This window comes from Cucurbita moschata, unplaced genomic scaffold, assembly GCF_002738365.1.
Source record: "Cucurbita moschata cultivar Rifu unplaced genomic scaffold, Cmos_1.0 Cmo_Scf00017, whole genome shotgun sequence".
Lineage (NCBI taxonomy): Eukaryota > Viridiplantae > Streptophyta > Magnoliopsida > Cucurbitales > Cucurbitaceae > Cucurbita > Cucurbita moschata.
In genome coordinates this window covers 1,233,567-1,254,846 of record NW_019268533.1, presented here as the reverse complement: position 1 = coordinate 1,254,846, position 21,280 = coordinate 1,233,567, and the positions used below count along the sequence as shown (strand labels likewise).

The window sequence follows — 21,280 nt, the reverse complement described above, 5'->3', positions numbered from 1 at the left end:
CTGCAATCCTAACTTTCTTGTGCATATTTCCCCAAACATGGCAAAGACGTTTAGTCCTATTCCTCCTCTTGTACATTGTCCCCCCCATAGCTTCGCACCAACCATTGCCCAGCATTCAGAGCACTTAGCCATATTTTTGTTCATGGTTCTCGTCATTTGCTTTATTCATACTTCTTTTCTTAATCAATTATGTAAAACAGACGGTTACAAAATCTAAAATGATTATGAATATCAAAATAGATTTGCCAAAAGGGGAAAAAAACACTTCAACACTTATGAGTTATGATGCTACACACCATGTGGGGTTTAACTAGAACTGCAAAATCATTGTGAATCATCAAAAATATATACAAAATTTAAAATTCAATACGAAATTGAGACAAGTTTTATGGTTTATGTACCAGCATTTCTATTTCTTAAAAGCCCAAAGCCCATAACTGAGCCCAATTCGGTGACAAATTTAAGCCCATATTTTGAAACCCAATCTGAAAATCCCAAATGCGAGAGCAGCGCGAAATTTAATTCTTAGGGTTAAGGTTTTAACCCGCAGGGGGTTCGATTTCGTTCTCCATTTTCGCGTTGCACTCTCATCGGCAACATATTTTCGTTCCGATACTTGGATTTCCATGGCGACGGCAACAGTGAATGCTCCACCAAAGAGGAAGCCTGTGTTTATAAAAGTAGAAGAGCTAAAGCCTGGTACCAGCGGCCACACTCTCACGGTCAAGGTGGTGAGCTCCAAAAATGTGAAGGCTGTCAATAAAGGTGGACGATCCACTGTGATTGCGGCTCGCCCTCAGCAATTAACTCGAATCTCTGAATGTCTTGTTGGTGATGAGACTGGTTGCATCGTCTTCACAGCTCGAAACGACCAAGGTACGTTTCTCCAGCCTTATAATACCTAATTTTTCTCATCTTTGGGATTTTCCAATGTGTTTTCTGGGATGATTTTGTGTATGGTTACGAACAAATTTGGATATGATGAATGGATATTAGTTTCCATTTCCTTGGATGTTCTTTAAAAATTGGGATAAGGTTTCTTCGTTTCTGTTGGAATGTTTTGCTGAGATTGAGAATTCTTTTGGAACAGTGAGTGGTCATCTTTTTTGTTAGTGGATTTCATGTTTGATAATTGAGGAATTACAATATAGGCTACAAAAAAACTCTCTTTTATGGGTATTGTATAAGGTTACCAAGGCCTGAAATAGAGAAGCTTTCTGGGCATAAATGCTTAAAAGTACCTTTGTTTTACCATTAAAATACAATTCTAAGAACTTAAAAAGTCATTCCAAATAGACTCTTTCCGAGGCTTGTGTCATTATTGTTCAACATAAATGTGCAGATTTGAAAGGATGCCTTTAGTTCTAGCTCTTGAAGGATCCTTAAGGACAGTTAGTGTTTGAGTTTTTTGGTCTGTGAGTTTCTTCTTTATATTTCTTGATCAAGTCATTCTCGAAAGTGTTATGAGGGATGTTACTGGTCAGAGTAGAGCTTCTATTATGTTCATCTCCTTTAAACCAGAAGCTTTGAGATGGCGGATTAAGGTGTGCATGGGTGTAGCCGTAAATGTTACTCTTCATTTGAAATCTGTTGTCAATCTAACTGCATAGCCGTTTGTTTATATATTGCCTTGAACCTAGCGATTGGTATTAAGAACCTATTGAAATCCTTATGTGGGTTTGGTGTAAAGGAGTAAAGGAATCAGATGTTACATAACTGTCATATTGTGTGTCATGTATATTATCGTGAGCGTACCCTCTTAAATTTTTGCTTGGTATTAAGTTATGTTATCTAAACAAATGGTTGTAATTTTTGCAGTTGATATCATGAAGCCAGGAAACACTGTGACCCTGCGGAATGCAAAGATCGACATGTTTAAAGGTTCTATGAGGTTAGCAGTAGATAAGTGGGGTCGAATTGAAGTCGCTGAACCAGGCAACTTTGAGGTTAAAGAGGACAACAATCTGTCACTGGTTGAATATGAATTGGTTAATGTTGAAGAATGAGTTCCAACAATGCAGTGTTAAATGTCAATTATCATGGATTTACTTTCTATTGTGTGGTGACCGTACTGCTATTTAACTGGTATCCGTTTTATATGGCAACACAAATCTTGGCAAGGGTAATATAAGTTGATTATTGCTGTGTGCCTACTAAGTTCTACATGCTTAATTTGGATCCTAATGTGATAAAGATCTGAAAAGAGAACTGCAATTGTTACTTTCTGGTCTTATTAGTAGGAAAAGTAAATAGAAAGTTTTCTCGATGTATCTTTGTTTTGTTGCCTCATTTGTCTAACTATTGTGCTATCCAAAAGGCTTACTCAAACGTACATTATAACCTTTGCATTCATGGGTACTATATCAATGTGCTCTAGCAGATTTGCTCGACTCATCATAATGGGTAAATTGCACATAGTTCTTGGAATTAGTTTCTAATGAAACGAAAGATACAAAGACCAAAATCATATCTGAACCTAAATAAAATATATCATAAGAAAAAGGCTGTTATTTGGGTCTTTCAGTTGAATATCAAGATTAAGCTGAGGAAACTAAATTTAAAAGATGAGATTGCTTGCCAAACACAAACCCTGGTTGCAATCGAAGATTTACTTGGGTGACCATGTTGCCCAAGAAGGTGAAACCTTTTCCAATCAACGTCTATCATGAAGTTTGCAAGCCAGTCACTGCCAAATAGATATTAAATGGCGTTAACATTGTGCGATACATCTATTAATAGAGGTCATGAAGTTTGATAAGCATCCATGATAGAGTAATATACAAGATATATAAAGACTGCTAGCCGAAGAATCCTTCCTCTCATCTTGGTAAGATTTTCTATTTCATAATTGCAAGACAATCCTTTTAAGGAGTTAAAACATAACGAGACAATTTATTGAAGCCTTCCTGTCTAATGTGTATCTCTTCCTATACATTCTAGTAATCCGTAGTTGCACAAATTTAGAATCTAAGACATGCTTGCTAGACAGAGATTCGAGCCATGGAAAACCAAATTCCTGCAGATCAGCACGAGTATTTTAGCAGCGGGCACTGTCACAATGTAGAACTCTGCAAACAAGACTTTCTGCCTCTTTGACAATTCATCATCACACATCATCATTGAACACTGGTTAAACGTTATAATTAGTATCCTCACATTTAATATCAAGGACGTGGATGAAATCGTTGTGATTGAGTAACATACAAGCATCACATATAAACAGCTAAATCATACGTCACAGCAGGAGGGAAATGATTCGTTACAAACAACGAACTGTATTTTTTAGCTTTGAAGAAGTTAGAAGACCCTAATCCAGAATGCAGCATTTAATCTCTATCTTAGGACGAAGGACTGAATTCTCAATTCATTGATCCGAAAAAAAGTAGTGAGAAAGAAGGGGCCAGATAAGACATTTGCTCTACCAAGCTGAAAGAGCATTTAAGATTATAAAGGCAGTAGGGAAATATATTTGACGCAAAACACTGGTATTGGTTCGAACTAGTTTGAGACTATTTGGAGAATTGTTGTCTATTTCTTATTTCAAACAGTTCAAATCGTGATGGAACGAATTATAAATCCTAACCTCTTTGTTCTTCCCTTGTAATTACCCTCCCTGTTAGGCTTGTTATATAGAGTTTGGTTTCTTGCAACTTTTCATCAAATATCATATCAATGAAAATTTCTGTCTTCTTGTCAAAGAAAACGAGAAAAAACAGACCGTTCAGTCACTATTTCATCCTCCACCTTTTCATCCTGTATTCTAAGGGCCAAATATATAGGATAATTGTGTACACATGTTATCCCCCATCGGTTGTACATCACAAAGGCAATCCAAGTAACCAATGAAGCTGAGGTCGTATTCGACCAACACAGCTATTCAGTTTTTAGGCCAACAGAAATCAGAAACCTTAATAGTGGCAGTATAACGAAAACATTGGAAAAAGTAAAATTCATTCTAGTATAGATGCAGAACACGGAGGCAACAACTCTTGGCTCATAACTTAGTCGCATCCATTGAAACTACTAGAAGAATTAGAAGAGACAGAAAGTACCTTCTGAAAGCCAACCATAACTATGGCGAGAGACAGAAAGCATCGAAGTCATTAATGCCGAAGAAGTAGCAGAATGGAAGGGAAGCATGGACTCCACACAGCAGCTCATTTCAACTGGAAGCCTAAATAGAAAAAGAGAAAAAGAAAAACATCACATATGGAACAACTCAGCATATTTGTCTACGCATCATACATAACTTAACTCACACAGTTTTCATAATTAATTTACATCGAGCACGCTTCGTCGAAATCGAATGCTTGTCAGGAATTTACCTTACAGCACACTGAGAGAAAGGTCGTTTAGCAGCAATGCGGAATGATGAACGAGCCGGAGCTGCTCTGGATCCGACGCTCAGAAGAGTCGCAGCCTTGCCGAAGGAGGATCGGGAAATGGCCCTGGCGGCAAAGGAAGCCATCGTTAAATCTGAGAGCGCGGCGAAAAATTATGTGCAGTCAGCCACGATAAACAGAGTTCCGTCTCAGATTTAGGGCATTCAAATGCTAAACCCTGCTTCCGTTGCTCGAGAAAACGAGGGGGAATTTTCTTTTTTCCTTTTATACTTTTCCTTTTTTACCCTTCTGTTGTCCTTTGTTCTTCCTTCATTTATTCTTCCTTCATTTATTCTTCTTCTTCTTTTCTTCTTATTTATATTTTTTTACAATCAAATTATTAATTAAATAAGCTCGTAAAAATTTTAAATATTGTCCAATAAATGACGAACCCAAATGAAAAGTCCAAAAAATTTATGAAATAATCTTAAAATTTTTAGATAAGTTAGTAACGAAGTTAGAGAAAAATGTGCCTAAAACGAACATAACTCAACAATAATTTTCATATTGGGTATTACAGAAACAATATGAAAAGATGAATATAACTAAAATATATCAAGCCTCAACAGATTCATGAAGCTAGAATGTTTAAACAAGCTGAAAAATCTCGACAATCAAGAATTTGTACAACACCACGACAAAATTTTGGTTCCTTCTCTCACCCAACTCTACTGTCGATCGAAGTTATGAGATGGGGTCTTGGAAAAATCTCAGGAGCTATTGAAAGTGTAAGCAACCAGCAACATACCCTCTTTTCCTGGTTCAACGTTAGTTTACTCAACTTCTTTGATGATTCTTCTTCTGCTGAGTGGTACAGTCGAGATGCTCCCACGAGCGCTGTGAGCTTTCCTCCTCTCTTCCTTCCTTCTCTCGGCATCCATAATAGTGCGCCGGAGAGCAGCAGCTTTGAATATCGGTTTTGGTAAATGCCTATGCCTGCAGTAACAAACAGCGATCAAATTTAAAATTCCCTTCCCAGACTGTATCCTGTGTGTGAGCGTGCGCGTGTATCGTATGCATATATATGGACTTGGCGTCGTGGAAATATTGATGAAGATAGGGGCCGAACATTAACAGAGCATGAATGTTGGACATGAGTCTTACCTCACAATACGCTTAACCTCAGGAAGGTGTTTATAACGATTCTTAACAGCCTCTTGATATTCATGCTTTCTTTTCTCCCTCGGAAGAAGCTGCAGCAAACATTAGTTTAGAAGTAAATCAAAGCGCCTGTCAACTGTTAATACAAATGAGGGCTGCAATCAACTGTTATTACAAATGTTAACCATTACAACACCATCGGGAACTATTAAATACTATCACTTTAGACTAGCATCATTATCCACCTAATTAGACCATGTAATCTTCATGCAAGCTTGTACAGAATAAAGTTGATGAAAGAGTTCCCAAAATAGAAAAGAATCATCTTTTGATACAGAGAGAGAGGATTCTTACAACTCCTAATTGTTCAGATGCTTTAGCCTTCCAAAGCCGAAGGTTGGTGTCATCACTCCCTGATATCACATAACTTGCATCACAGCTGAACCTGACGCAGAAAACCCTAAAAAAAACAAAAGAAAAGATCACTTGATATGTGTTGAAACTAATAGTACATTGGAAGGCTTTGATCAAATGATAAGCCTACAAAAACAAATAACGAACATGGATCGAAAGCTAGAACTAGAATGAAAGAGCAAACCTTTGCATTCTTTTGGTATGATAAATCTCACGGCTGTGACCCCCATTATACGGAAAAATTCTTATCTACAAAATTAATTGCATGGTAAGTTCAAACATATCTCAAAAAACAAGTTATGAAACGTTGAACATAACCCGGGGTTGAACTCACTGTTCTATCATATGAGCCAGTAACAAATTCTCGACCACTTGGTGAAAAATCAATATCCATTCTGAAAACAAAAAGGAATCTTCACATGAGTTTTAACGAAGATTGAAGATAAGGAGTGGCACTATTTAATTATTATAAACCAAAATCACAAGTTTGTATCATACACTGCAGATACATGATCTCTATGCACACATTTTGCTTTGTCTAGTTTCCTAGAATCGTAGCTATAACAGTTGCCGTCTTCATTTGCCTGGAAAGCACAAAGAACAATTGTGTAAATACTAGATTGTTAAAAGAATAAAGAGAACATAAAAAAAGCTAGAACAAAAATATATTTGATTATCATATTGACTGCGTTATGATGAAAGCAATATGAGCCACAAAGCTAAGAAAACTTCAAGGAATAAGAAATCTCAAAATTCCATTCGTGTGCTTACAGCAGTGAAGTTCATTGGCTCCCTTGGATTCCAACAAATAGAATTTGTCTTTGTCTGTCACAAGAAAGATGCCCATAAGAATACATGAAACAAATTAAAAGATTACAAGTAAGGAACTCTTTTGACTAAATGCAACCATCATACCCTCATAATTATTTTCCTAGCTGGGGATGACATGCGCAAATCATACAATGCAATGCTTCGATCACTACAAGGCAAGAAAAAGAACAGCGTATAGGGTTGAAAATGCTCCCACCATAAGAAGTTGAAAAATTGCTGAAACTGAACTGATTAGCAATATAGAAAATTATACTGGTCCATGAATTTCAGAAAAGTGCAATTAGTTGTGCAATTAGCTGAAATTTTGTTTATGGTAAATTTGACGTTCCAGTTTAATCAAGAATGCAAAAAAAAAAAAAAATTGCGAAGTTCGAAAACCACTTTTAGTTCAAACTAATCAAGTGCTGAACATGCATAGACCATTATTATTTTTAGTTAAAAAAATTGTGAAGTTCGAAAATCAAGCCATCCACCTTTGAGATGATAATTGGTGTCTTGTCCATCAAGCTATACTCGAATTGGCATGCATAGACTATAGAGTAAACTGGAATTTGTATGCAAGCAAATGAATCAGTGGTGGTTTGACCACGACTGATCATGCTTACCTAGCTGATGTTGCCAGGATATTGGGTTCTCCAGGATTAAAACGGACAGAGATAACTGAGTCTGTTCCCCACTCAAAACTACTCACCGGTTGAGACCTATAAACAAGAATTCAGAAATATCTTCAATATATAACGAGAAAAAATGAAAGTACTGAATGAAGTGAATGGTGATGAATACCTTTTGTGATCCCAGATATCTAATTGCGCACCAGCTGTAGCAAAAAGATTTCCATCCCACTGATGATCAACAGCCCTATAAATCAGAAACTATGGGCTCAAAATCCAACTTCAAAAGAAGGAGCAGAATAAGGGCTAAACCAATGTCTAAATTAGTAGCTTACCAGAAAGCATTCTTCCAGACATAAACTGCTAGAGGCTTGAATGTATGGGATTCAAAATGTTAGTAGGAAATAATATAAATAATTCACGCATTACAACACACAGGTAATTCAAGGACAAACCTCAGATGAATTATTCGAAGTCTCATATGAATTCAGAGTGGGAATTGGGACATTCCATAACCTGACACTGAAAAACACAAAAAAGAAGGTTTGGTCCCAAGTAGAAAAATATAACGGTCTAACATTCTAAATAACATAGAATAATACATCTATAAAATGGTGTCTTACGTGCAATCTGTCCCACATGATACCAGGATGCGTCCATCAGCTGATGCAGTCAAGCCTCGAACAGCACCTTGATGTCCAGGAAACTGACAAACAGTTCGCCTACAATGTATGAAGGTTAGCATTTATTTCAGGATTTTTAATTACAGCTTAATTTCTGTCAAAAGAAATTTGGTCGCTATAGAACAATACTGCATAGATCAAAAGGTTGGAAGACATCATATTACCTGTTAGCGATATCCCAGAGGCGAATATCTGTTGACATAAAATCAATTTTTTAGAAGGCAAAAAAAAGTCGATATGCATGAAAAATTAATATCATTGTTTGAATGCAACAAGAATATTGCACTACCATTTACTGATGGAGATTACATAAGATTAAAATGGGGAAAAAAAGGATGGATATTTAGACAGTTGACTGCCCCGACTATTGCATCTCAATAGGACGTCAGTGCTGGAACTAGAAAGTAACAAGCTTATACTAGCTTATAGTATAAGTGTGAATGTTTGATTAATCCACCACACCTAAATGGTGTGAAAGTTATCTTATTTATAATCAAATAAATTACAAGGATATGAAAATAGTAATAAATGGAAATAACAATAAATGGAAAGATACCTATAGTAATAAGGCAAATATCTATATTTGCCTTATAATAAAATATCAAATATAATATATATGGTAAACTATAATTTATTACTAAATATCCTTAACACCCCACCGCAAGCTAAGCGTCGGATTTAAACTAACGTGAAGCTTGAATTTGAAAAATTCAAAGAGGTTGAGAAACACTTTTCGTGAAAATGTTAACAACCTGGTTCAGAGGAGGCGTAGAGAAACACTTTCTTGGCCATCGAAAACTGCAGAGGGATCGCCGCTCAGCGGCGATGCTGCCTTGGCTTCGGTGAGAATATGTCTAACCCATGAAGAGGGATTGTCGCTTAGCGACGATGCTGCCTTGGCTCTAGTGAGAATATGTCTAACCCCAAGAAGTAGAAGGGGAAACCTAGAGCAAGGGACAAAGACAATGTTGAAGCCGGAAGAGTCACCACATTGGGCGAATGAGCCAATTTTGGCGAGAAGGGCAGCTGGAAGAGTCGCCACATTGGGGCCAAGGAGCCAATTTTGGCGAGAAGGGCGGCGGCAACTTGGTTGGCGAAGATGCCAGTGCGGCGCCCAGATTCCAAAGGTAAATCTCTGCAGAAGGTCGATGGGCTTATTGAGATTCTGTATATTTTCGAAGAGGAATGCTGATGAAAATCATAAGATTAGGGTTTTTGTGAAGGATGAAGGATGAAGGGAAAATTGGGAAGAAAATGAAAGAGGCTATGTTTGGAAAAGGTGAGGTTGTATGTACAGAGTATGGCGAAGGATGATTTGGAGGTCAAAAGGGTGGAGCCGAAGAATAATCAATCGGCTCTACATGTGACGACTGTCCCTACGGCATCAAAGACAACAGTGATGGTGGAGAAGAATAGTAGAAGATTTCAAAAGCCATTAAAAGGAAAGAATGTAGGTTGCTAAACCAAAATGGCTCTGATACCATGTGAATGTTTGATTAATCCACCACACCTAAAAAAAATATCAAATATAATATATATGGTAAACTATAATTTATTACTAAATATCCTTTAACAATTAAGTACAATTATAGATGGTTTCCAAGGCACCACAAGAATTAAACACATGAAATTTTCCGAAAACTTTCTACCAACAATCAGAGGAAGAAATAAAAAGAAGAAAAAACTAAAAACATTAACCTAGCAGCTGAAGTATTGAATAATTTACCTCCATCCATCGAACCAGAAAATATCCCTTTCAAGTGATTAGGATTCTTTGTCATACATGAAACGGCGTCTAAATGCCCATCCATTGCTCCAATGAATGGTTTTGCAAACATCTAAAACATAGGAAGCATGAGAGTGTTTACTCATTTATCGAAAGTTTAAACGATCCAGCAACTGAAACAATAGTTTCAAATCATAACATTACCCTGTCCATCTTCGCGGCATTAAGTGCACGTACATACTCAACCGCCTTCTCTTGCGTACGGAGACTGGGATCGAAGTTCCGAAATACCCTCTAATGGTAGAGATACAACGTCAATTTTTGTAGCAAGAGAGAAATTCAACAGAAAAAAATAGAAAAGGAGATACACAGTATGCACAGGTTAATCACCTGAAGGTCTTGGCTTCGTTCTCGAGTGAATTCATCAGTGTAGCGGGATATTACGTTGACCTTCATTGTTGAGGAAAAAAAACCGTAAGGAGAGTGAGCGATGCAGCACCGAAGGAGAGTGAGCGATGCAGCACCGAGGTTGAAGAAGAAGGTAAACCCCGCGCTGATGGGCCAATTCTACAAGTGTTTGCCCAAATAAATTATTTTAAAATCAAAGTTTCAAATTACCTTAAAGTGGCGGATTACGGTTCTGCCCCTGGCCGCCTGGCTAAATTATAGCTTCTCCCTTCTTAATTATGTCTTTTAATTTAAAATTTTTAAAAGTTGTTTAATAAACTATAAATTTTAATTTTGTATGTAACATCTTCATAACTTAAAAGCCTAGAAAATTAATTCAAAACTTCTAATTTTGTGTATAATTATTTTTAAAAATATTGATTAAATATTTAAATTATAACCCAAAATTAAATATTTATAAATTTATAAATCTTTTTATATGTTTTATGTGATCAACTCGTATTCAAAATCTCTCAAATATATTTTTAACTAGTTCTTACCATATGAAACTAGCATTTAAATATATTTTTAACTAGTTCTTACCATATAAGAACTATATAAAACTAGCATTTAAAGGATTACATGCTCGAGAGTGATTTTGAACATCCACCTTACGAGGAATTTGTATCATAAACAAAACAATCCACGGGACACTGGAACGTTCAAGAACCCAAAACAACGAAAGGTGACTCGATATTGTCGTTGCATCAAATTAAACTAAGCAAATGGAGAGAGTTTCTATTCTCTAAAAATCAATACAAAAAGATCCCAAGTCGAGGGGAACTAAGTATTAACCATGAAATATTAACTAAATCAATTCAGGCACATTTCCTCTTTCGAACTCATGGCTGTTCATCTCAAAGCTACAAATGCACTGGTTGGATGACATTACGACGAGCGTAACTAAACTCGAACCACATCCCGCATCATGCTTTTTACGTCCACCAACATCCTGGTTAGAACTCGTATCAAGCAGCAGTGTTTTGTCCGTTCCTACTTACAATGGCTTGCTACTACTGTTCTTCTCTGTATTCTGGGTTCTCCTGTAAAACGACGAATCCTTCGAGGATTGGAGAAAGAGGGATGTACCTGAACAAAGACAGCTAAAGTTAGCTTATGATTTATCGAAGTCAGGAAAAAATTACACAAACTATATGGCTAGTTCTAGTACTTCTCAGTGGCCAGCTCTGCCCTGTCACCAGCAGCAAGAAGAACTGGGGTTGAGTGAGTTTGAAAACCAGTGATCGTCTTTGGACGACCAGCCTGTCCAACGACATCAACAGCCTGACCCACCCGAACAGGTACCGAAAGAGGCTTGAGATTCTCATCCACAGTCAACAGCATTCTCGGCTGTCATACTTGAAAGTCAGAAGGGGGAAAAAATAGAAAACCAGTAAACAGAATGACACGAGATAATCAACCAAGACGGACCTGCATTGCCAAAACAAGGTAGTAGAGCACATAATGATATTTCCCCAGGATAATGGCTTTCATGTCAAGACATGCATGCAACATGATTATTAATCCTGCAAGCGCGGTCCTGCAATGAGGAGTACATACTATGAAACAAGATGATAAAACATAAAACTTCAAAAAGATAGACTAATAGAACTAGGTTTCTCCAAAGCAGTCACTGACGGTGCTAATAAGAATCGGTCAGAATGATAGGGGTTAAGAGTTAACAGGCCCTTCCCCAAATGTACAAGCCCTTGGGCAATCCTGACCTGCAAACATTTACAAAATGAAGGTATCAGACACTAATTCTTCGCACTAAGTAAAAAGGGAACTCCAAAATGGAAATTTCATAGGCATCATTACACAAAAAAGAAGGCTCGCATCTTTGTAGTAATAACTCGAAAGATTCCGAAGCATGCCAGCTATTCTTGCATTATTGGTTCCAGCACCAATCAAGCCTAAGGAGATCACTGCTGCCTGTAACATCCATTTAAGAATTTTAACATTGAATTTCTACAAAAGCAATGAAGAAACTAAAATGAACCAAAAACTCAAATCTCACCATTGCTACTTCAGAATCTGTATCATGGCTGAGTCTGCTTAACGTGTCCATAACATTAACCTGGTCAAATTATCCAGTCATACAATTAAATTTGGGGTGAAAAATCGTCCACACTCAAAACCAACTCACTAAGAAACCTTTGCTTCGCTCAATACGGGATCCTTATAAGAACCAACTCGCTAAGAAGTCTTCGCTTAGCTCAATATAGCATATTTATTAGTAGGAATACGTAGCATACTTCCCTACACTAGGATGTTGGAGTGTTTGGTGTACACTTCTTTGTATAGGAGCATTTGCAGCATGCTTTAAACCTTATTACCTTATTGTGAACTGTTTCATGAAATGATAGAGCTCTTGACCCTTACAATTACTATCTTTTTCCCCTCTACTTATTTGGCTGGAAAGTTCGAAAATTATAGAATAGATCAGAACATAACAGGTCTTCATCAAAAAACACATCATACTGACCTTGGGGTTTGAAATGCAAAGGAGACCAAGAGCCAAGGGAACAGCACGACGAATATTTTGCTCCCCATACTGCAAAAGATGCTCTAATGAACGAATTGCCATCTCCAAACCCAGTTCTTCAGCCATTGCCACCATTGCAATTCCAAGAACAGCAGCTCCTTGGTGAGTTTCACCCTTCTCAAGATGTTGAGAACAATGACCAAGAAGGTTTTGAACCTAAATGGGGGAGAGATAGACAGCTAAGTTGGTGCATTATGTTTATACATTGATAAACTACACTGCATACCTTAAGTACATTCCCAGTTCCAGCATATGCACAGGAGAGCAATGTCATGTCGCAGTATTTTCTGATTTTCTCGTTAAATGTCTTGGAAACCTCAGCTGTGGCCTCTACACTTTCCTGTTAGAACCAAGAGAAGGAAGTTATAAAGGAAAAGCCTTAACTTCCTCAAAATGCATGATGCCTAAAGCATCAGTTGGAGGTCAAATCTTAAAACACAGGAAAATAATCATAATTACGATAGACAATGTATTCACAGCAGACTGCAGTCGCACCTGCTTTCCAAGGTATAGAAGACCAAGGCTAAGTGGTAGAAGGCGACCTAGAGCATCTCCCAATTCAGACTCACTTCGATCCATTAATGCAAATATAATTGCTTGGGCCACCTCCTCATTGCAGGAGCCAAGAAATATCAAACCCAATGAGAGTGAAGAGAATGCAATCACATCAAGTGAAGCTCTTGAATCATTTAATATAGGGGTCAGTTTTAGCCGCAGCTGAAAGGATACAAAATGCAAGAGTATCAATAAGGAATGGGAAAAAAATCATTGACCTGTGAAAACATACATTACAATATCTTATACCACAAACTTGTAGTTACACCATATATATGTGTATATATACATATATGTATGTATGTATGTGTGTGTGTGTGTATATATATATATATAGAGAGAGAGAGAGAGAGAGAGAGAGAGATTTCATCGATACATGAAAATGAAGAAAAAAGCTCCAACGTACATTCTCCCAATGGGGAAGAAACGAAAAGCATAAAACCCAGAGGAAAAACCTGATTTTGGGATTTGTCAAACCCATAGATATGTTAAATATGCTATACATAAAAAAAATGTTAATATTAATAAAATTTAATTTTTGAACTAAATTAATTGAAAATTGTCAAAATGACCCAGAAAAGTTGTATAATTAGAAGTACAAAAGCAAACATTATAGAAACCCAAAGCATCACTTGCAGGGAAAAAGAGGGAGATTTTCAAAAGCTAATTCATTGTTCTGACATCCACTAAGCCTACAAACAGAAAAAGGAAAGATGGGTGGTAACCTGCTCATTTTGAGTTCCTGCATACGTAATGCCCAACCCCATTATTGCACCTATACGTGTGGATGCATCTTCTTTGTCAACGTATTCTATTAAAAGTGCTAATGCCTGAAAAGAGGGAAGACAGTTCAGAAAATTGAAATGGATTACAACGTTCTGCACAATAAAGAAAAAGGACTCACAGGATCACAATCATTCTTGATAGCACAATTGACAATACCAACTCCCAACAATGCTCCAGCAACAACATGGTTATCATTGCTGTGCAAAAATTTGTCAATTTGAGAAAGTCCAGCATCCACATCCCAAAGCAAAATCATACCCTGTGATCATGATGATAAATGATAAGACAAAACCAGATGCTAAACAAAATGGAAAGACAGAAATGGTGTAAACTTACCAAACTTGCTGCAGCACTCATCTTCCCATGTTCTTTATTCTTAAATAACCAGTTTCCTGAAGAAGCGCCACTGGATGAATCTGGCGTAACTGTCATTAACTTATCCTGGAATGACAATAACAAATAATAAGAAGCCCGAAGTAACATGCCACTTCTTCTGCACATTGATTGAACATCTCTTACCTGACCAAAGCCAGCATTCACAAAAGCATTAACGAAGGTAGCAGCCAAGTTTTGTCTAGCCGAATCAACACTTGCACCAGCACTAGCCCTCCCATCAAGCAAATGTGCCTGAAATATTTCAAGGACGGAAATCAGTATAATGAGAATGTGGATATAACAGTCACGAGCAAGGGTGAGATAACCTTATAGATGTCTTCTGGAGATTTAGGCTCCATGACCTCAATGTCACGAGCAAGGGTGAGATAACCTTCACTTATTTTGGCATTATTGATGATTTCCTGCATTGCCTCTCTCTCGTCGTCATCTGGACACATGTCGTCATCAAGCTCAAAACTAGTACCCTGTATAAAAGAAAAAAAGAAGTTAATTGAAGAAAAAAGTATTTTTAATGGTACAAAATGATAAGATAATAGTCGGTCACTGACGAACTAGTCATGTCAATCATTCATAAATCATAAATTCTCTCTCCCAAAATAATCCAATAACCAACCGATAATAGTAATTAGTGATATACATGCACCATAATGTATTATACAAACTGGTACCCCACCCAATCATCTCTTGAAGCCCAAAGGAATCAAGGGGCAATATGGCAAAAGTACTACACAATTTTGAGATTCAGATTCTAAGCATTTATACAAAATAAAGTGCACACAAAATGCCTAACATCAATGCATCAGAAAATAGATCCAATAAACCGACACTAAATAGCATAACAATTAATATATAGATTATCAGAACATACCTGTCGAGCGAGTATGTACGAAAACTGCTTTTTCCGCTGCATATCATCACAGGCTTGATAGATCTGTCTGACATACTGAAACAAAATGAAATTTAAAGAGGTTTTCAACATAGTTCGATGGTTAAGTAGTTCAAATATACTAGGTATGTAACACAAGGGAAAAAAACTGCTTAAAATTCCTCATCTTTCACCAAGAAACGAGGATGATACTTTATACTCCCGATGATATAACATAATAATACTCAAGTCCCGAACTCATATTAATGGGCAAAAATTTTAGGTTAAAATAGAGGGAAAACCTGCAAGTTATCAAGGAACAATGCAATCTGAAGTGCATTGGTATACTCTTCAAATTTTAGATATATCATGTATGCAATGTCCAAAGCTAGCATGTCATCAGGTCCAGGAAGATATCTGTGATGTTGGCGTTGTTAAAAACCATAATCAAGGAGAAGGATTCAAAAAATGGAAAAGGAAATCTAACACTATTAGAGGTTATAAGTTTGTGAATAAATAATAATCATATATTATGACTTCTTGATGGAAAATCAAGTCTCATCGAGAAAATATAAAAGAACACAGAAAAGCATACAAGCCCAACAAAAAAGGTTAAAAAAATAACCCGAGCTAACTATGCATAAATGAGCTCCCATCTAAAATTGAGCATATTGGATAATTAAACCTTTGAGGCCAACACCAAAAGGCATTAAACTAACACAAATTAAGCCTATACCCAAGACTTCTGAACCCTTCCACAAATTTTACTTTTAGTCTCAAGCCAAAACCCAAAAAAAGCCCCACCACAACACCTGGATTAGCCAAACACCTATTTAAAATTGAAAAGTCTCTCACTGTAGGTAGCATATTTAATTATCATCATAATATAATACCACAGCATTCAAAAAGTAATAAAGTAAGCCATTTTCTTTAAAAGAATAGTAAAACAAACATGACGCAGTTGCTTCAAATCCATAAACATGACAGATGCCCATCATATTCTTCAGAAAAAATAATAGTTCAGCTAAAACTTTGAATTGAAATTAATTAAGAAAGGGCATCAATCACGAAGAAATTTAGACAGAGAGCCCAAACAAGCTTGAAATCATAACCGTTCATATCAGACAATAATTCCTAGACAAGTAGTAAAAATGAAGGAAGTGCAATTATATGTACTACAAGAACTCAAGAAGATGAGCTGACATACTTCGCTGAACTAGTAAGATAGATACAGGTCCTTTTGAAATTTGTATTGTCAACATGCTCTACTAACAGATCAAGATCTTCAACCTGGTACAAGTCACATGAATAATTCAGTCAGCCATACCCTTTTCCCCATCCCACAAAAAAAAAAAAAAAAAAAAAATTAGTATCTCACCTCCATTAAGAGATCAACAGCTTCAGGTTCGGCATTGTGCTGGAGATCAATAAAAATAATTAGAGATGCCAATTGCTAACAGTATTGCATTTATCTACAGAAAACTATGGCTTAGTGTCCAAAGAAGGTTCAAACAAAGTTGATCCGTTGACTTGTTATGCAGACATACTTTCATGTGAAAAGCAACAATTTCTTGAACAAGTTCCATCAGATCATCAATGGGAGCCTCTTCACCCTGAAACAAAGAAAGTAAAGAAAGCAACAGTAAGTACACTTCCTAATTAGTACAATAAAATTAAATATATGATCAGCATAAAAACAAGCATATTTATGTTATAATCTATTAATTAGGTCAGGAAAAAAAAAAGTTACTGCATATTCCACTACCTGCCGCTTGGTGTATTCCTGAGCAATCTCTCCAGCCAAGTTCCTGAGGTTACAATATATTTTAGAAAATAATGAGTATAATACAGATAATACCTTCTGACAAAGAACCATGTAATAAGTCGCACAAGAATGTTGTACTAATCATGCGCTCACCTTACATACTCATGGCCCCATGAACCAATATCACCTTCTGAACCTAATAATCTGTATTTAAGGCTTTCCTGAGAAAGTTCGACAAGAAATTATTTATATTTAAGTGTGACTGCATAAGCCCACGTAATAGAGCTAGAATATGGCATAAACACGAGACTGTAAGACACAGAGACATCAAAAACAGAGAAAATGCTCCATGCACATGATATTAAAACAAAGAAACAAAAGGAACATATGGCGATCAATATTAAGGAAAGCAGACAAACCCGTTCTCCCTCTGCAGACATTGTCAGTGCTAATACTGATAGTATGTCCGCCATGTATTTCTGCAATAGAGAAGCAAGTAGAGTTACATTTTTCTTATAGAAAAACCAAATCAATAGTGGATTACAATACTGAGAGTAAACCACCTTTAAATCCGAGTCTGCCATTGTTTCATAATAAGCTTTCAAAGTTCCATAATGTGGGCGAAGGAATTTTAGAGGCTTTGGAACAGAAGTCATGGAGCTTGTGGAGGTTCGAATTTCCTGCCTGGAATTGTAAGTTCTCAAATAAGTTCAAAATATGAAGGCCTTGAAGAAAATATGCACGATTCATAAACCTATCCAATCCGGTATATCAATCTATATCATAATTGCAAACATCCACAAGCAGGGTAAGATACCTTTAAAGTAACGGTTTCTGTTTTAACTGAACTATAAATAAGAATGCGAACCTCATACTCTCAAGTGCAACTTTCTGCAACCCAGGATCGGGGTCCTGAACTCTCTCCACGTACAGCTCCAACTGTTGCTTCAAAGCCAGATCCTCTTCCGACTGTGCACGCAATAACCCATGTCAGATCAATACGCAACGTACTACAGGAAACATAAGAGGGAAAACTAAAATCGCACATGAACTAATCTAAATATTCCCTCGCTTCAACTCATACTGCGAATAACCTCTTATAAGTAAAGAAACGACTTAAGCAAAGCTCAGTAGAAAATTTTCAGAGTACACTAAAAAAAAGTTTACACCAAAGCCACCATCCATCCAGTTTCAATTTGGGTGATTCTTCTGATTTCTTGGAAATCAGACAGAAACCAAGCCCTTAAGTAACAAAGAATTGAATGAACCATACCAGATCCTCCTCCTTCTTATCGTCCTTCTTCTTGGGGTCCTTCGATGGGACTTTCAAAGTGGCCTCCTCGCGCTGGGAGCTGTTACTGGCACCGCCTCCAGCAGAGCCATTTGGGTCACGCGCCATTGTGCAGAGAAGAAGACTAAAAGAATCAAAGCCCTCGAATGAAAGGGGAAGATCGAGCAGGAGGAAAATGAAGAATGCGAACAAAGGGAGTGAACAAAATCAGTAACAGGATTGGAAATGGAAGAAATTGTCCCGAATAACCTGGGATTGGATCGCCTGCAGAAGAATATAAACGAAGGGAGTTGCTTTTTCCTTTTCCTCCTGAGCAAGAAACTAAAATTGGGGTGTTAGAGGGGGTTTTCTCTGCTCCCGAGTCGGGTCGGTTTACATTCGATCTTCAGAAAATGGGCTTCTTGAGGATATTCAGAGGCCCAAATTGGTAAAATAGCCCAAGATAATACGGTCCAACAACTGTCGAGCGGCCCGTTTTTATTGGACTCGTTTTATGGGCTTTACTGGAGGCAGCCCATTAAAACATCGATGGTTCTCGTCTAATGAAGACTAAAAGCGAGAGAAGGCGTGCAAATTCTGAGAGTTTTAGTTTGGGGAGGTTTTTATTATGGTATATATCAAATATATTAAATATGTAACAATCCATCTAAATTCAATTTTATATTTTCAAATTGACTTATATTCCAATTATTCAAATTTTGAAGTCACTCGTTTTTTTCTTCGAAGAAGCAACCGCTCACTCTAAATTCGGCCCTTCAACTGTATAACAAAGCGTCCTCGATGTGAACCCCAACCGAAAAGTATTCAAAGGACCAACGACAAACAAATCTCATCTTCATCTTAAATGCAAGACCTTACTTAAGTCACTCTTTTTTTTTTGACACGCATTCAACTAAAAAAATATACGAAATTAAAATTTTAATATTAGATTTAATAAATTTTATAATTATACGTATCATTGATATTTAATTGAGGTTAAGTAATTTACAAAAATTTAAAGATTGTTTTATAACTTGGAAATTCAAATTTGTTTGATTTTTTTTTTCTAAAATATCATTTATTTCAATTTCTACTTTTCTTTTTTTTTTTTTCGTTAAGGAAATTAAATTTTACATGTCCATAATCCAAAATAACACTTTTTTTTTCCACAAAAATTTTCCAATATCATCCAAGCTGGTTGGAGCCCAGCTAGCCATCCAAGTATTGCTATACCTTTTTTCATATGTTAAACAACATTCAAACACCAAGAACATCAATCACAACTCAAAAGATGAACACTAAAATCACACACACAATAATTTTAAAAAAACCTCCATAAATTCAGGGGTTCAAGTTTAAGTTAAACCCTAAAATTCTCCCTGTGCATCAAGGAAGAAATCCCTCACTCTTCTCGTACTCCTCCATGGAATCGAACTCGTTCGGATACTTCTTACTTCCGTACGATTTGTTTTCTTCTCCGATTCCTGAGTTAATTTCGTGATAGTACCTTCCGTTCTCCATGAATCTGGTGTCGCTCATCCCTTGCTGCTCCGTCGGTTCGTATCGCCTCTTTCTGTAGCCATCGCCCTCGACATTGCTCTGGTACTGGTAATTTCTGACGCCATTGTTCTCGAAATCGCTCTTGTATTCGGTATTTCTGTATTCATTATTGTTGTTCTCGTACTCGGAATTTCTGTACTCATTGTTGTTCTCGTACTCGGAATTTCTGTGTTCGTTGTTGTTCTCGTACTCAGAATTTTTGTGTTCATTGTTGTTCTCGTACTCGGAATTTCTGTGTTCATTGTTGTTCTCGTCCTCGGAAGTTCTGTGTTCGTTGTTGTTCTCGTACTCGGAATTTCTGTGTTCATTGTTGTTCTCGTCCTCGGAAGTTCTGTGTTCGTTATTGTTCTCGTACTCGGAATTTCTGTGTTCGTTGTTGTTCTCGTCCTCGGAAGTTCTGTGTTCGTTGTTGTTCTCGTACTCGGAATTTCTGTATTCGTTGTTGTTCTCGTACTCGGAATTTCTGTGTTCATTGTTGTTCTCGTACTCGGAATTTCTGTGATCATTGTTGCTCTCGTACTCGGAATTTCTATATCCACTGTTCCCGTCGTTATTGCTCTCAGATCTTTTAGGGCTTTCGAAATTGTCAGTGTGTAAATTCGTCTGATAGCCAGATTTGTGGCTCTCCTCGTCCTCACCGTCCTCCGCGAGAATCTCCTCTTCCACGTCGGTGATCGTCCGGCTACCTTCGCTGTTGTCTGCATCACTGCCGTACAGACCGTAAGCATTCTGCGATTCGTCGAAAAACGGTGCGGGAGCTGGCGTTGGCGCCAGAGATGGAGATATCTCAGGCGGAACAGAGACCGGCGCCGGGGAAAAGGCTACGGGAAGAACAACATCGCGATCAGTGTGGATAAATTTGCTGAAGAATTTATTGACTCTGGCTTCGATTTGAACAGAGGAGAGGATGAGAAAAATGAAGGGGAGATGCTTGAACGTAATTGAAGCGGCCATAGCCATGGAAGTGATCCTGATGCAATGCAGAGAGGAAGAAAAAGGTACGAAAATCTATGGTTTGCTATGGTTGAACTTATATATGGGATTTAGGGGCGATGAATTATGCGGGGATTGAGGGAATTAGAAGAAGGGTGTGGGGCAGGCGAAACATAATGGTAGTGGAAATATAGTGCACGCTGCATGTGCTGTGCACTTGAATGCCCACCATTACAGGCCTACCTAATTTTTCTGCCAAAAAGAAAAAAACACTAACTTTTATATAAAATTAATTAATTAATTAAAAATTTAGAATTCAATTACACCCTAATGCATATAAACTCGTTTATTAGTTAAATATTTTTTAAAACATTTTTTAAATTAATAAACTTTTTAAACACGTTTAAACT

General features: G+C 37.1%; 5 protein-coding genes across 6 annotated transcripts; 1 reads left to right on the top strand and 4 right to left on the bottom strand.

The window, feature by feature from the left end:
* The first annotated feature begins 483 nt into the window (after positions 1-483).
* On the top strand, positions 484-2,270 carry LOC111455219 (uncharacterized protein At4g28440-like). The gene is made up of 2 exons (XM_023096800.1): positions 484-876; positions 1,819-2,270. Exons 1-2 carry the CDS (start codon positions 627-629, stop codon positions 2,004-2,006), a joined length of 438 nt encoding a protein of 145 aa, XP_022952568.1. The 5' UTR covers positions 484-626; the 3' UTR covers positions 2,007-2,270.
* Positions 2,271-2,400: 130 nt separating this feature from the next.
* LOC111455225 (protein NUCLEAR FUSION DEFECTIVE 6, chloroplastic/mitochondrial-like) lies at positions 2,401-4,603 on the bottom strand. Of its 2 annotated transcripts, none has more exons than XM_023096806.1 (3): positions 4,326-4,602; positions 4,053-4,174; positions 2,401-2,686 (listed from the first exon to the last, which is right to left on the bottom strand). In XM_023096806.1, exons 1-3 carry the CDS (start codon positions 4,466-4,468, stop codon positions 2,664-2,666), a joined length of 288 nt encoding a protein of 95 aa, XP_022952574.1. In that variant the 5' UTR covers positions 4,469-4,602; the 3' UTR covers positions 2,401-2,663. The 2 variants fall into 2 exon arrangements, with proteins under 2 accessions (XP_022952574.1, XP_022952575.1); XM_023096807.1 differs by lacking the exon at positions 2,401-2,686 and adding an exon at positions 2,706-3,126 and having other exon boundaries at positions 4,326-4,603.
* Positions 4,604-4,910: 307 nt separating this feature from the next.
* Positions 4,911-10,316, bottom strand: LOC111455213 (DDB1- and CUL4-associated factor 13-like). Its single transcript, XM_023096794.1, has 17 exons — positions 10,139-10,316; positions 9,953-10,042; positions 9,749-9,860; positions 8,187-8,214; positions 7,963-8,061; positions 7,795-7,861; positions 7,675-7,709; positions 7,512-7,586; positions 7,334-7,429; positions 6,813-6,876; positions 6,669-6,722; positions 6,396-6,481; positions 6,232-6,292; positions 6,082-6,146; positions 5,838-5,943; positions 5,487-5,575; positions 4,911-5,318 (listed from the first exon to the last, which is right to left on the bottom strand). Exons 1-17 carry the CDS (start codon positions 10,202-10,204, stop codon positions 5,156-5,158), a joined length of 1,356 nt encoding a protein of 451 aa, XP_022952562.1. The 5' UTR covers positions 10,205-10,316; the 3' UTR covers positions 4,911-5,155.
* Positions 10,317-10,790: 474 nt separating this feature from the next.
* Positions 10,791-18,732, bottom strand: LOC111455123 (26S proteasome non-ATPase regulatory subunit 2 homolog A). Its single transcript, XM_023096667.1, has 25 exons — positions 18,381-18,732; positions 17,976-18,076; positions 17,671-17,791; positions 17,527-17,586; positions 17,261-17,328; positions 17,108-17,150; positions 16,890-16,955; positions 16,721-16,759; positions 16,550-16,632; positions 15,645-15,759; positions 15,346-15,420; positions 14,783-14,941; positions 14,601-14,708; positions 14,418-14,522; positions 14,200-14,340; positions 14,021-14,125; positions 13,236-13,457; positions 12,967-13,080; positions 12,681-12,896; positions 12,213-12,272; positions 12,014-12,127; positions 11,834-11,919; positions 11,627-11,735; positions 11,367-11,545; positions 10,791-11,284 (listed from the first exon to the last, which is right to left on the bottom strand). Exons 1-25 carry the CDS (start codon positions 18,504-18,506, stop codon positions 11,209-11,211), a joined length of 2,691 nt encoding a protein of 896 aa, XP_022952435.1. The 5' UTR covers positions 18,507-18,732; the 3' UTR covers positions 10,791-11,208.
* A 782-nt stretch (positions 18,733-19,514) lies between these two features.
* LOC111455418 (GATA zinc finger domain-containing protein 14-like) lies at positions 19,515-21,040 on the bottom strand. Its single transcript, XM_023097083.1, has one exon. The coding sequence runs from the start codon at positions 20,895-20,897 to the stop codon at positions 19,764-19,766; it is 1,134 nt and encodes a 377-aa protein (XP_022952851.1). The 5' UTR covers positions 20,898-21,040; the 3' UTR covers positions 19,515-19,763.
* Positions 21,041-21,280: the final 240 nt, after the last annotated feature.

Excerpts from the sequence above, each read along its gene's own strand:
- LOC111455418 (XM_023097083.1), bottom strand. The coding sequence starts at position 20,897 with ATGGCTATGGCCGCTTCAATTACGTTCAAGCATCTCCCCTTCATTTTT.
- LOC111455213 (XM_023096794.1), bottom strand. The coding sequence starts at position 10,204 with ATGAAGGTCAACGTAATATCCCGCTACACTGATGAATTCACTCGAGAA. Across the intron at positions 7,587-7,674 it reads GTCTGGAAGAATGCTTTCTG|GGCTGTTGATCATCAGTGGG; the intron begins GTAAGCTACTAA and ends TCTGATTTATAG. Across the intron at positions 5,576-5,837 it reads CATCTGAACAATTAGGAGTT|CTTCTTCCGAGGGAGAAAAG; the intron begins GTAAGAATCCTC and ends TGTTTGCTGCAG.
- LOC111455225 (XM_023096806.1), bottom strand. The coding sequence starts at position 4,468 with ATGGCTTCCTTTGCCGCCAGGGCCATTTCCCGATCCTCCTTCGGCAAG. Across the intron at positions 4,175-4,325 it reads TTCTCTCAGTGTGCTGTAAG|GCTTCCAGTTGAAATGAGCT; the intron begins GTAAATTCCTGA and ends TTTTCTATTTAG. Across the intron at positions 2,687-4,052 it reads TTATGGTTGGCTTTCAGAAG|TGACTGGCTTGCAAACTTCA; the intron begins GTACTTTCTGTC and ends TCTATTTGGCAG.
- LOC111455219 (XM_023096800.1), top strand. The coding sequence starts at position 627 with ATGGCGACGGCAACAGTGAATGCTCCACCAAAGAGGAAGCCTGTGTTT. Across the intron at positions 877-1,818 it reads CACAGCTCGAAACGACCAAG|TTGATATCATGAAGCCAGGA; the intron begins GTACGTTTCTCC and ends TAATTTTTGCAG.
- LOC111455123 (XM_023096667.1), bottom strand. The coding sequence starts at position 18,506 with ATGGCGCGTGACCCAAATGGCTCTGCTGGAGGCGGTGCCAGTAACAGC. Across the intron at positions 15,760-16,549 it reads TATCTTACTAGTTCAGCGAA|ATATCTTCCTGGACCTGATG; the intron begins GTATGTCAGCTC and ends CCAACATCACAG. Across the intron at positions 12,128-12,212 it reads CAGATTCTGAAGTAGCAATG|GCAGCAGTGATCTCCTTAGG; the intron begins GTGAGATTTGAG and ends TGGATGTTACAG.